Source organism: Malania oleifera, chromosome 9, assembly GCF_029873635.1.
Source record: "Malania oleifera isolate guangnan ecotype guangnan chromosome 9, ASM2987363v1, whole genome shotgun sequence".
NCBI classification, from domain to species: Eukaryota; Viridiplantae; Streptophyta; class Magnoliopsida; order Santalales; family Ximeniaceae; genus Malania; species Malania oleifera.
The window spans coordinates 63,710,998-63,726,229 of NC_080425.1; the positions used below are offsets into that span (position 1 = coordinate 63,710,998).

The window sequence follows — 15,232 nt, forward strand, 5'->3', positions numbered from 1 at the left end:
TCAGTTCGGAAAAACTCACTCCATGAAGCGGCTCGGCACGAACTGCTCGGCAAACTTGCTCAGCAAGCCCTGCTCTGAGAAATTGCTCCATGAAGCTGCTCGGTAAAATCAGTTCGGTAAAACTCACTCCATAAAGCAGCTCGGCACGAACTGCTCTGCAAACTTATTCGGCAAGCCCTACTTTGAGAAATTGCTCCTTGAAGCTGCTCGGTAAGATCAGTTTGGCAAAATTCGCTCCATGAATCAGCTCGACACACTTGAGTCCCACTCCGAAAAATTGCTCTATGAAATTGCTCGGTAAACTCAGTTTGGAACATCAGCTCGGAACATGAGCTCGGAAAATGTCCTCCACCACTCAACTCAAAATATCAGTTTGGAACATGAGCTCGAAAAATGTTCTCCACCACTCAGCTCTAAAATAAGGTCGAAAAATGTCCTCACCACTCAGTTCGAAACATTAGCTCAGAACATGAGCTCAGAAAACGTTCTCCACCACTCAGCTCAGAACATGAGCTCGAAAAATCTCTTCCACACTCAGCTCGGAACATAAGCTCTTAAAATGTTCTCCAGCACTCAGCTCGAAACATGAGCTTGAAAAATCTCCTCCACACTCAGTTCGGAACATCAGCTCGAAAAATTCTCCCCAGCTTGAAACAGTTTGGTAAAAGCCCTCCATAAAACAACTCGGAATATCAGCTTGGAACATCAGTTGGGAAAAATCTCCCCAGCTTGGAACATCAGCTCGGAAAAATTCTCCCCAACTCGGAACATCAGCTCGAAAAATTCTCCCTAGCTCGGAAGATCAGCTCGAAAAATTCTCCCCAGCTCTGAACATCAGCTCGAAAAATTCTCCCCAGCTCGGAACATCAGCTCAGAAAATTCTCCCCAACTCGGAACATCAGCTCGGAAAATTCTCCCTAACTTGGAACATCAGCTCAAAAAATTCTCCGCAGCTCAGAACATCAGCTCGAAAAATTCTCCCCAGCTCGGAACATCAGCTCGAAAAATTCTCCCCAGCTCAGAACATCAGCCGAAAAATTCTTCCCAGCTCGGAACAGCTTGGTAAAAGTCCTCTGCAAAATAGCTCAAAATATTAGCTCGAAACATCAGCTCGTAAAATTCTCCCCAAATTAGAACAACTTTGTAAAATTCCTCCACAAAGCAGCTCGGAATATCAGCTCAGAACACCCAAAAAAAAAAAAGTTGGAAGAGAGAAAGAAAGAAGAAGAAGAAGAAGAAGAAGAAGAAGAGGAAGCATTACATATTCCGGGGGGAGAGTGCAGATTCAAAATTCCATCCAGAAATTTAAAACTGAGGGGGGGACAACTGATATGAATGAACTAGCCAATAAGAGCAAGACAACACCTCGCCCATGGTCCCCCCTGGAAGTCAAACAATATGACGAGAGCAATCAACTCTAACTAAATAAAGAGGAGGAGAGATCTACGCCAGTGGCTTAAATAGCCGAGTGATGTGTCCAAACACTTTATGACCCGGGAGTAATTCAAGCCCCGCGCAATAAAGGCAAATCACCAAAAGGGTTAACTCTAACTCCTGTAAGAAAAGGGGGGGGGGCAAGGAAGAGGCTAAGGTAAGTCATTCAACTCATTCTACTGTTGCATTCAACCTCTCTAAAAGCATTTCTCTTACTTGGGCATCAGAGTGATCCCCCGGAGTTCACCCTAGGTCCTCCAAGCCTTTCTTCTCTTCCCCTTTTAGGTCAGCGGAAGTTGAGGAGCAACTTTGCTAATTTTACCTTGCAACAATTATGTTTGGACATAAAACCTCTAGAATTTGTATATAGGAAAATCATACTCTCTAAGAGCTTGGAAACAAATAATAAAGCAATCTCAATTCTAGAAAAAGAAGGCGTCTTGGATTGATACGGGTGACTTCTATTTGGAATGCTTTCTGGTTTATGCTTGAATACGTATTTTAGACCCCCCCCCCCCTTCCTCTTGGTTTCCTAATGTATCAGCATTGGACATGTTTATTTTATATTATTACATTACAATGTATTTTGAATTTTTTTTGCATTGTTTACTATGTTCATTAGTCCTTGTTCTTTTTTTTTTTTTTTTTTGTATTTATGTTTATAAACCGAAGAGAATTACATGAGTGTTATCATTTGATCATTCAAATTTAATTTCTCTATTTCATTGTTCTTTGTGGTAATCGACTTTTTTTCTCATTGACATTGATTTTATTGAATGTTGGGTGAAAGAAGCCAATGAACAGTGGCTGTGCAGTTTTGATTTTATTCATATGTGAAGCTCTTTATATACACTTACAGAGGGAATCAAAAAGAGAATAAAAAATGGTTACAAAAATAGAAAGTTGCAAAACAAAAAAAGGAATATTTAGCTGGGTTTGTTGTAACTGCTAATACGTCCCCTCGAGTCCAAAGGGGTGTCAACCCCATTGAGACTCATTGTAAAGTGAAGGAATTTGTATGAAACTAGTGGCTTGATAAGAATGTCTGCAATTTGATTGTTGGTGCTGCAAAAAGAAATTCTGAGGCTGTTAGTAGCAACACGATCCCGCACAAAATGGTAGTCAATGTCCATATGCTTCGTTTTTGAGTGAAAAATAGGATTTGCACAGAGGTAAGTAGCACCAAGATTGTCACACCAGAGTGTGGGTGCTTGGGGTAAAAATATGCCAAGTTCCTTGAGAAGAAATTGGAGCCAAATTAGCTCAGCGGCAGAGGATGCCAAGGATTTGTATTTAGCCTCAGTAGATGATCTAGCAGCGGATTTTTGTTTCTTAGAGCTCCATGAGATGAGATGGTTGCCAAGAAAAATGCAACAGCCACTTGTTGATCGACGATCATCCGGACAGCCACCCCAATCTGCATCAGAATAAGCTTGAACAACAGGGCCTGAGTGAGAGGTAAAAAATAGTCCATGATTGATGGTGCCCTTGAGATATCGTAAGACACGTTTGAGTGCACTCCAATGAGGAAGTTTGGGAGAATGCATGAACTGACAAAGTTTGTTCACTGCAAATGAGATATCTGGCCAAGTGAAGTTGAGATATTGGAGACCTCCAACGAGACTTCTGTAGAGGACTGGATCATCAAAGTCAAGTGAACCAAATTTGGAGAGCTTGAGTGAAGCAGCCATAGGTGAGGACATAGGTTTGCATTGGAGCATGTTGCTGCGGGTGAGGAGGTTGTTGATGTATTTTCGTTGGGAGATGAACAGTCTAGCCGTAGTGTGATCAATCTCAAGGCCCAAAAAGAAAGATAAATTGCCAAGATCTCGAACAGGAAAGGCCTTGCTCGTGGCAGCAATTAGTGTGTTAATGGCTAAGGAATTTGATGCAGTAATGACAAGATCATCAACATAGACAAGCAGAAAAATTGTAGCAGCCGGGGTATTGAAGATGAAAAGGGAGGGATCAGCTTTCGAAACTTGAAAGCCATACTCACTTAACCAAGAACTGAGCTGATCAAACCAAGCCCTTGGAGCCTGCTTCAATCCATAAAGAGCTTTGTGAAGCTTAGAGACATAGGTAGGATGAGCAAGATCCACAAAACCCTGAGGTTGTTGCATGTAAACATCATCTGTGAGATTTCCATGTAAGAATGCATTTTCAATGTCAAGTTGACGTAATGGCTAGTTATGAGAAACAACAATAGAAAGAATGAGACGGATTGTGGAAGGTTTGACAACGGGACCAAATATTTCATGATAATCAAGGCCAGGCTGCTGATGGAAGCCTTTGGTAATAAGTCTGGCCTTCCAACGCTGAAAAGAACCGTCGGCATTGGTCTTGGTTTGATAAACCCAGTGACAACCAAGGATGTTGAAAGAGGGATCTGGTGGGACAAGCGACCAAGTACAAGTGCAGGTTAGAGCATCAAATTCGTGAGCCAATGCTGCACACCACTGGGAAAATTTTGAGGCGAATGTGTAGCTCGAGGGGTCGTCGGGAATAGGAACTGTGGTGAGGAGGCATTGATGAGCTAGGTACGGTACGGTGCCATCAGAGAATACTTTGGGGCAGGAGGAATTAATTTGGGACCGAGTGATGATAGGAGATCAAGGAGGGATGAGGATGGGTGGAGCAGCAGGGGGGTTGGAGGGTGAGGGGGAAACATGAGTTGAAGAGTTGGGGGAAGATGAATTAGGGCTTGAGGTGGGAGCTGGGCCAAGTATAGATGGAGACGAGGTAGAAGATGGGCTGACAGGCTGTAATAGAGGGGCTAGGCCGAGAAGAGAGGGAGAAAGAATGGGTAAAGGGGCTGGAGGGGTTGAGGGGGGCTGGGTAGGGATTGGGCTGAGAGTGAGCGAGAGGAAAAGATGATTCATCAAAGGTGACATCACAGGAAATGTAGAGTCTATTATTTGAAAGATTGAGAAATTTGTAACCCTTGTGAGTGGAGCTGTAGCCAAGAAATAAATAAGGAGTGGACCTAAAATTAAATTTGTTAGGGAGATATGGGCGAAGATTGGGCCAGTAGAGACAACCAAAGACCTTCAAAAAATTGTAATCGGGGTCATGATTAAACACAATTGAAAAAGGGAGCGATGGTTTAGGTGGGGGTAGGAAGACGGTTAATCAAGTAAACAGCGGTCTCGAAGGCATCAGCCCAATAAGTGAAGGGAAGTGACGCTTGGGCCAAGAGAGCAAGCCCAGTGTCAACAATGTGGTCATGTTTTCGCTCAACAAGTCCATTTTGTTGATGAGTGTGAGGACAAGAGAGACGATGCTGAATGCCCTGACACATAGAGGATACATGTTTAAATTCACCACCACCATCAGTTTGGAGTATAATTAATTTCATGTTAAACAGTCGCTCAACAAAAGGTAAGAATTTGGAAAATATTTGAATGACATAATATTTTTGTTTAATAGGAAATAGCCATGTAAAACGAGAATAGTGATCAACAAAAGAAACATAATATTTGTAACCCAAACGAGATATAAAGGGGGATGGGCCCCAAAGATCAGAACAAACTAATGCAAAGGGCCGCTGATAGACAGTTTGATTGGGAGGAAAGGGGAGTTGATGGGAATTTGCAAGGGGACAAACTGGACATAAGAGGGAGCCTTTAGAGGTGCAATACTTCAAGCAGTTGGTGTGTAGAACGCGACGGACGAGAGCTAAGGAGGGATGACCCAATCGGCGATGTCATTGCTGGAGGGAGGTGTGCTGACTGACATGAGTGGAAGGAGAGGATGGTGGAATGGGAGAAAAAACATAGAGTCCGTCACGAGTTGGCCTGGTGAGGAGGATTTGCTTCATCAGCGAGTCCTTGACAGAAAAATGAGAAGAATGAAATTCAAAAAAGCAGTTATTATCAGTGCAGAATCGAAGAACTGAAATGAGATTCTTGGTGATAGATGGAACATGAAGGAGATTTTTGAGAATAAAGGGAGAATAAGGAGAAAGAGAGGAGTCACCGAAATTGTGAATTGGAAGTCCTGAGCCATTTCCAACCTTGATGGTGTCAGCACCATGGTATTATTCTGCAGAGAGGTTCAGATTCGATAAATCATGGTTAATATGGTGAGTGGCAGCAGAATCAGGATACCATATATTGTCTAAAGGTGAATCTGAGGCAGTGAAATTTTATGAGAAGTTGCCGTGAGGTGAGTCATATTGAAAGGCATGATTGAATCTGTTTCGGCACTGAAGTGCCATATACCCAAACTTGTTGCATATCTGGCATGTTGGGCGAGCGGTGGAGAACTTCTAGGATGAGTGGCTAATAATATTGTGAGCTCCATGATTGTGAGAGAAGTGTTTTCCATAGCCACGACCATGTCTACCAGCACGATGAAAGGGGCAACCTCATGATCCAGCAGCAGAGGTGAAATTTGCAGAGAGTTCTAAAGACTAAGGTGTGACTATGGAGACATGGGAAAGACAATTTTCGTGAATGAGAAGTAATTGACGTAGTTCATGAGTGGACACGGGATCATCTTTGGTGGTAATGGAAGTGACGAAGGATTCATAGGAGGGACCAAGACCATTTAAAATGTATGAAACCAACTCTTTGTCAGAAAATGGATTTCCAGTTGCAGCAATGAAATCAACAAGACGCCAGAATTTGCCAAAAAAATCAGAGATGGATAGATCCCCGTGAGAAAGATTGGTGAGTTGAAATTTGACCTGAAACTCTCTGGCTTGTGAGTGAGAGGAGAACATGGTAGAGAGAGAGCACCAAAGATCTCGAGAGGTTGAGGAAGAGAGCACATGGCCAAGAATAAAGTTGTAGAGTGAGGAGAATAGAACACTGAGAACTAGCTGATCAGTGCGTCGCCAGGCCAAGTATGCAGGATTAGATCTGGGTGGTTGTCCGGCAGAGTCAGGGAGAAATTTCGACAGAGAGGAGGTTGATCCACCAACATAGGAGAAGAGATCTTGGCCCCGTAGATATAGTTTTCTGTGGTGAGTTTGGTTGTGATGATGTGAGAGAGAGAAGAAGCTGAGGGAGATGCAGGGATAGAAGAAGAAAAGGATAGCTCTATGGATCTCAACTGCTCTGATACCATGAAAGAAGCTAATGAACAGTGGCTGTGCAGTGTTGATTTTATTCATATGCGAAGCTCTTTATATACACTTACAGAGGGAATCGAAAAGAGAATAAAAAATGGTTACAAAAACAAAAAGTTGCAAAACAAAAAAAGGAATATTTAGCCGGCTTTGTTATAACTGCTGATATTGGGTTTGATAGTTGGATTTGAGTTCTACATCACCAAAATCTTAACAGGCATATATTTGAATTGAGAAACTAGGAGTATGATTTTTGATTAACTACATTTTTTTTAGGGTACAGGGGTTATTTCTTGTTTTATCAGATCTATTGCTGGTGTAGTCTAGGTGTAGGATTCATACAATGCAGTGCTATAAGTGCTAATGGGAGCGATAGGAAATATAAGATGCATGAGCATGGCATAGCATAATCTTTCCAATATACATACATACAAGTACAAACAAGGCAACACACAAACACACAAGAGGTGGCTCAACTCTCACAAGTCTCCAACAAAGTCGCCAAAGTTGTCAACACGGAACTCGATGATTTATTTTATTGCTAACTAGTTAGCTGACTTTTTTGAAAAATAAATATAGATAACCAAACCATTGGTTATCTAACCCACCCAATTTAGAAAATAGATTTGCAACTTTATTTTAATTTTGAAAAGACAAAAAAAAGGAAATTCTTGTTCAAATGGTAATAAGTTGGGGAGTACAATTATGAAAAGGGAAGGTAATCTATTAATACCTTTTAAATGGAATTAAGACATTAGCACCTTAAAACACTTATTCTTGAATGGTTACCATTCTACCCATGTGTGTATCTCCCTTAAAAAATCAATTTTTTTAAAATTAAATTAGCCAAAATTTATGAAAAAATAAACGCAAATAAGATTCTAGTGACCACCCCCTAAAAGTCGGTCAACCTATCTTGCTCTCACGCCAGGCTAGTCAACTATATCCAAAATGATGATGGAACAGTTGAATGCTTGTAGAAAACAACCTTCCCTTTTTTTTTTTTTTATTCCAAAAATTTTCAAAGTTATCCCACCCTTTGAAAAAGCTTCCGTGGTGTCTATGTAAAGGCCTAAGCCTCATGGAGACCCTGCTACATGGTGCCTTTTCAAATCATCACACGACATAAAAGAAGAAAATACAAACACAAAGGCAAAAAAGACGTTTTTTTTTTTTTAAAGTGCGGTTACGTTGCTTCTATTATGAAAATAGATTCTCACATACCATGAAAATGTGATCAAGTCATTTGTAGTTTCCCTAAATATTTTCAATTCTTGATTAAAAACATTTTGGATATTCTAAAAACACTAGAAACCTTGAATGACAATTCATATTTTAATTAAAAAATATTTATTTTTCAAAAAAACTTTAAAGTCCTTTAATTGTTGGAAAAATAAGCATCTTTCCACCCTCAAGCGACTTCATAGGTGATTATTTTGAAAAATGACATATTTTGTAAATTAACTTGAAAAGTTAGTTTGTTGATGGGAGAACCACAAACACGCCTTGAAATCCTTTGAAAATGCCCAAAAGGCCACATCATAGACATTTAGTCCAAAATTTTTATTTTTTTAATCACTTCAAAATGATATTTTTAGTTTTTTAATGGGAAAATCATTAAATCACATCAAAGTATTAGTAAAGACACTCGACCATACACTATAGTGAATGTTTAAATCAAACATGGACTTCAAAATTTGAGAAAAGTCTAAAAAAAAAAAAAGGGGGAGGGGGGTTTGATGAACAGCCTGGGCAGTCGATCGTACTTTAAAGGTTGATCAACTATCTACAAAGAAATAAGGTGGTCGATTGTGCCACGAGATCGGTTGACTCTCTACATGCATATATCCATATTCCTTCAAAATTTCATGCAATCTTCATGAATCCTGCACATGGATCTTGTCTACTCCTATCCTAGATTGATGACATGTTAATTTAGAAAACTAACATGTATACATAAGAAAAAGGAGAGAAAGATATTAAAAACCATTCTTCCAAAAATGTATGTATTGAATAATGAGACGTCAAAGCTCAATATGGTTTTTCAATATGCATTCAGACCACTCTAGAGACACTAAAGTGACATAAATGCATGAAGCAAACTCAAGATATTATATCACATGAGGAAAACATCATAACATAATACATGCACAAATAATCACAATGAAAACTCAAAAGATTAAGAAAGTGCGATGATAAGACTAGCATGAATTTGTGAGAGTTTGTGTTTCTAGAAGGAGATGTACTCAGAATATGCACACGACCCAAAGATTAAATAAATTGATTGAGAGAGAATGATATCTCTTAAAGTGCACAAGTGAAGAACCCCCTTTTAATCACCCTAAGAACCCAAATTCTCTATAGGAAAAGTCATCTAGCTCCCCCCCCCCCCAACTACTAGGATGTGAAAAAATAAAAATAAAAATAGCTAATGCTTAGTTTACTCATAAATCATGTATGATGGAGGGAAATGGGAGTTGAGAATTTTGAATTTTGAATTCAAAATTCCAACCACCATAACCACAAATTACCAACCAACACTGATATGATTCGTTGTTTGACACATGGTAATAATCAAGACACCTAGCACCATTTAAATCAGCAATCAATCAAACAACATAAGATTTAAAATTTATAAATTAAATGAACTATTTGATCACTCTATACAATCGTCCTTTCTATTAAGGAAATAACTCAGTTTTCCAACAAACCATCGACTATTTCAATAAACCATTTGACAGTTGCTTCGACGGATTAAGACAAAATGGTTTTTGTGACTAAACTGTCAATGGTTTCACCTATTGCTGAACTGCTGAGAATCCTAGCAGTCGAAGATTTGCGAATATCCGATTAAATGCGGCGATCTGGGATTCTTTAGATTGTATTACTGGAATATCTGTTTGTATTTGATAGTCTATAATCTCTTTGATTTAGTATTTAAATACTTTAGAATTTGTATTTGAATTTGTAACAACTATACCTTGTACAAGTCCTATATATAGGACATCTCTACATCAATGAAAGTGTCTTGCATTTACTATATGGTATTAAAGCTTTTTCTCTAACGAGCTTTCTTTTTTTTTCCCCCTAATGGACGTTTCTTCTAAATCTATTGTTGTCACCACCCTTGACACTCCCAATAGTGGCAACTCTTCTCTTATCGCCATCAATGTCAGCTCCTAGCTTCCCTTGAAGCTATTCCCTTCTAACTTCCCTTCTTGGCGAGCTCAAATGATGCTATGCTTATTGGCTATGACCTTCAAGGCTATCTTGATGATGCAATTGTTTGTTCGTCACAAACCATTTCTCCCTCCTCTTCCAGTTCATCTTCTGAAGGTGTCTCCAATATGGCTTTATGATGTTGGCTTTGGCAAGATAAGATGATCCTCCATGCCATCCTGGCATCTATCTCTAAGTCAGTCATGTCGACTACTGCTACTTCCATCACTGCTCATGATGCTTGGTCCAAGTTGCAAAGATTGTACACCAATCGTTCACGCACTCGTGTTATGCAACTTAAGGAGGAGTTGACTCTCATTCAATGAGAGTCTCGCTCGTTTCAAAGTATCTTCACACCATCAAGGTATTAGTTGATGAACTTGTTGTGATTGGCTCTCCCGTCTCAGCGGATGACATTACTTTGTATGTCCTCAAAAGTCTTGGCCTTGAGTACCGTGAGATTATAGCGCCTATTCAGGAACGTGAGACTTCTCTTACGTTTGAGGAGCTTCCTGATATGCTGGTTGGCCATGAAAGTTACTTACGATGTGTTAACGCGTCCAATGCTGTCCTGGTTGCCACTATGAACTCCACTCAGCGCCACACTTCCGCTTCCACTTTCAACTGCAACAAACATTCCAGTCCTAGTTTCTCTAGTCAGGGTCACTCCAACACTTGTCGCAATAATCGCAAAGAGTAGTTTGGTAAGCCCCGTATCATTTGAGTTGTGTGACAAAGTCAGCTACTCGGCCAAGACTTGTTACTCGGCTTCAGGAGCGAGGTCTATTAATTGTGCTGCTACAAATGCGTCCACCGACAAAAAGTGGCTTATGGATTCCACTGCTTCTAACAACATCACCTCTGATCTTGCCAATCTCTCTATTCACTTAGAGTATGATGGCATAGATGAGGCCATCATTGGCGATGGCTCAGGTTTACAAGTCACACATGTTGGCTCTATGTCTCTTCCCTTTTCCTCAAAGCCCTTTATATTAACTAATACTCTTTGTGTTCCTAATATTCACAAAACCCTAATCTCTATTCAGAATTTCACTCGTAGCAATGATGTCTATCTTGAGTTTCACCTATTTTATTTTCTTGTAAAAGATCGGAGCACAGGGGGCAACTTTACTTCGTTGTCTTCTATTTTAGAACTTGTTGGTGAACAAACAATAGTCGACACCTGGCATTGAAGACTTAGGAATCCGTCAAATAAAGTAGTTAATTTTGTTATTCGTACCTTTTCTCTACTAGTTTTAGTGTCTAGTGTCTCTTCATCATCCGTTTTTAATGCTTGTCAATGCAATAAAAGTCACAAGTTGCATTTTTCTTCCACTTCTCTTATTAGCAGTCATCCACTTGAATACATTTATACTGATGTCTAGGGGCCTACAAATTCTACTTCGCTCGAAGGGTTTCGTTTTTATATCTTGTTTGTTAATCACTTCACTAAATATTGTTGGTTGTTTCCCATCCGATGAAAAAGTGATGTTTGCAACATTTTTAGTCAATTGAAAGGGCTACTTGAAAAACAATTTGGTTTTCACATCAAACACTTATACTCTGATAATGGGGGTGAATTTCAACCTTTTCGTTATTTTCTCTCCTCCAATTCCATTAGTTGGCTTACCATTGCTCCTCATACACTTGAGCAAAATGGGTACAAGTGAATGTCGGCATCGGCACATTGTTAAAACCGGTATCACCCTGTTGAGTCAAGCAGGTCTTCCTCTTTCTTATTGGTCTTACACATTTCAGGCGACAGTTTATTTAATAAATAGTATGCCCACTCCAATTTTGAAAAATAAAAGTCCTTCAAATTTTTGTTTGGTCATCACACCGATTACAAAAAGTTACGTAATTTTGGTTGTCAGTGTTACTTATGGCTCAAATGTTATGCCACCAATAAACGGCACCCAAAATCAATGTCTTGTCTCTTTCTTGGTTACTCGAGTTCTTAGAGTGCCTATGGTGTATGGACCTTGTTACCTCTTGCATTTACGTGTCTAGGCATTTGGTTTTTGATGAATGTGTTTTTCCCTTTTCTTCTTCTGCCCATGTTAATGTGCCTTCTTTGTGAGTTTAAGGTGCTATGAAAAAAGACATTGCCATTCTAGTGGTGCCTTCCAATGGACGGATACCCTCCTCTCCTACCACCATGACAGATAGAGCTCTTATAGCTTCGGCTTCCTCACCCTCCCCCGCACCTTCTCCTCTAGAGGTAATCCCTTCATCCACCATACCTACATCTTTGGCCCAGTCCACTCGTACTCATGGTATGACTACCCAGTCTATGAATAATATTCATTGACACAAACAACTTTATCTTTCCACTCGACACCCACTTCCTCAACATGTTTAGCCCACATGTGTGTCTTAAGCCTTGAATGATCCCAAGTGGCAGCATGTTATGTCCGAAGAGTTCACTGTGTTGGTTAAACATGGTACATGGGAGCTCGTTCCACTGCACTCTATGATTAATGTTGTTGGCTGCAAATGGATTTTCCGTATCAAATGGAATCCTGATGGTAGTATTTCTCGTTATAAATCCCGATTAGTGGCCAAAGGTTTTCACCAACGGTCTGACTTTGACTATAATAAGACGTTCATCCTTATTGTGAAGTCGGAAAATATTCGAGCTGTCCTCTCCATTACTGTTCAGAAAAATTTGCCCCCTTGGCAGCTGGATGTTAATAATGTGTTTCTCCATGGCCGCTTTTAGGAGGATGTATTAATGGTTTAACTTTTAGGTTTTGTTGATCCTAATCTGCCCTCTCATGTTTATAGGTTAAAACGGTCTTTGTATGGCTTGAAACAAACACCTCGTGCTTGGTATCAAGAACTGAGTGCTTGTCTTCTTCAACTCAGTTTTCAACAGTCTTAATCTAATTATTCTCTATTTATTTACATGAAAGCTGATGTTACTCTCTATTTTTTGGCATATGTAGATGATCTTTTAATCACTAGGAGTAACTCTGCTACTGTTTCTAAGGTTGTTCAATAGCTCGGTCATCGGTTTTCTCTGAAGGATCTTGGTCCCTTACATTACTTTCTTGGTGTTGAGCTGACTTTTGTTCCCCATGGACTATTCCTCTCCCAACAAAATTAGTATATTCAGGATCTCGTTTCTCACACAAAGATGGATGGTGCTAAGGTAGTGATGACTCCACTTGCAACAAAGGATCTTCTTCAGCTCCACGATGACTCTTCTCCCACTGATCCTACTAAATTTTGTTGAGTTATAGGAGATCTTAAATATCTCTCTCTAACTTGGCCTGAAATTTCCTTCCTAATCAATAAGTTGGCTCAGTTTATGCAAAACCATCTCAGCTCCATTGGACTGCTACTAGGCGTATTCTATAGTACTTGAAAGGTACTCTTCATCATGACATCCTCCTCAAGCGTATTGGAATCTCACTCTTCAAGGGTTTTTGGATGCTAATTGGGCTGGTGATATGGGTACTAGATCCTCCATCTTTGCCTGTCTTATTTTTTTGTATGATTGCCCCATTTCATAAGGCACGCACAAGGAGTGTGTTGTGGCTCGTTCCTCCACTGATGTGGAATATCGGGCACTTGCTTCAGCCACCTCTGAATTTGTTTGGATTCACTCATTGTTTCAGGAACTTGGTATTCTAATTCCTAAGCCTGCACATATGTTTTGTGATAATATTGGTGCTTGCCAGTCCAGTCTTAACCTTGTTATGCATTCACGAATGAAACATATTATTATTGATCTTCATTTTGTTCGTGATCTGGTTATAAAAGGTTTTTTGCAAGTCTCTCATGTTAGCACCTATGATCAACTTGCTGACCTCTTAACTAAGGCTCTATCTCGTCACAAATTTCACTCTCTGTGCTTCAAGATTGGCTTAACTCATGGCACGCCTATCTTGTGGGGGCGTATTAAGGAAATGACTCAATTTTCCAGCAAACCGTCGATGGTTTCAATGAACCATTCTACTGTTGGTTCGACAAATTAAAACATAATGATTTTTGTGAAGAAAATGCACCAAACCATCGACGGTTTCACATATTGATGAACTGCCGACAATCCTTACAATTGAAGATTTGCGAATATCCAATTGTATGCAACAATATGGGATTCTTTAGATTGTATTACTTGAATATCAGTTAGTATTGATAATCTAGAATCTCTTCGATTTAGTATTTAAATACTTTTGAATTTGTATTTGAATTTGTAAATACTATACCTTGTACAAGTCCTATGTACAGGACATTTCTACATAAATGAAAGTGTCTTGCATTTTATATACTTTCCTCCTTATTTTAGCTCAATTTTTTTAATTATCTCATATACACATGCATCCAACAGTGCATGTATCGCGACATCTGTATATGCATCTAATATTGCATTCGCCACTACATCTGTATATGCACCTAACATTGCACCCATCCCGACATTTATCTTTTATCTTCAACACTAATTCAAATTCACATACTATATATAAGTTTTATTATTTATCAAAACACAATCCTAACATACGCTAACCCTCTCAAAAACCTAACCAAGGATCAGTTCCACTGCACTTCAAGACCTCAATCGACTTTGGGAGTGGATCCCAATTCACAAGAGAAAGGAGGAATGATCTTCAAAGATCAGTATTAGCTCACTAAACAATTGAAATATGCCACTTAGTGATGTTAAGAGACTCTAAAGTTCATCTTCTCAAACGATATTAATATGAACATTCTTTGAATCAAAAATACAATTTTAAAGTGGGGATGAATGTATTAGCAAGGGTGCTTTGTTGTAGATGTATATGTTTTGATTCATCTTTCATGCTTTAGATGAAGCCCTATACCCAACGTCTTCTAAATCAACCTTAAATGTTCAACATATATTTTTCTTGTTGGAACAGCTTCAGACAACATCACAAGAACAACTTAGGGTCATTTAATTTTAGAAAACAGCTTTCATTTTCCATTTAAGTTTTTCAAAAATTTATAAAAAAAAAAAAACTAATTTTTTTTTATTTTTACAATGTTTGTATGAAATAAATGAACAACAATAAATAGTTTTAGAACTATTTGTTTATGCAAATAGTTTTATTGTCTAATTTTAAATTTTAAATAATTATAAAAATGTCACCTTGTTTTCAATCTTCCAATTTTATTTAGAAAAATTGAAAACATATTTTCTATTTTTTTTTTTCTAGATTTCTAACTCTTAGTTTACATATGGGGGCATGAAATTCTAATATTAGACTCTAATTTGTATAGATTATGTATACAGTTTCTTCTAAATCCACACAAATTTAAATTTAAACCCCAAATTCCATTATTCTAAAGACCTTATATAATTTTTAAAAAATTGAAAAATGAGGAATATTTTTGTAATTATTATAAAATATAAAAATAAAAATAAAAACTTATTTTGAACATCTAAACAAAATCTTTATTTTTTTTTTACCTTTTTAATACAAACATTGAAAAAGTAAAAAATAGGCTAACAATTTTATAATTTTGTGGGAAACTAAAAAA

General features: G+C 38.6%; 1 protein-coding gene across 1 annotated transcript; it reads right to left on the bottom strand.

Moving 5' to 3' along the window:
• Nucleotides 1-2,360: 2,360 nt before the first annotated feature.
• LOC131163481 (uncharacterized mitochondrial protein AtMg00810-like) lies at nt 2,361-3,557 on the bottom strand. The gene has a single exon (XM_058120078.1). It carries the CDS (start codon nt 3,555-3,557, stop codon nt 2,361-2,363), a length of 1,197 nt encoding a protein of 398 aa, XP_057976061.1.
• Between the last annotated feature and the right edge of the window lie 11,675 nt (nt 3,558-15,232).

Bases quoted from the DNA above. Each gene is read 5' to 3' on its own strand.
- LOC131163481 (XM_058120078.1), bottom strand. From the start codon at position 3,557: ATGCAACAACCTCAGGGTTTTGTGGATCTTGCTCATCCTACCTATGTC.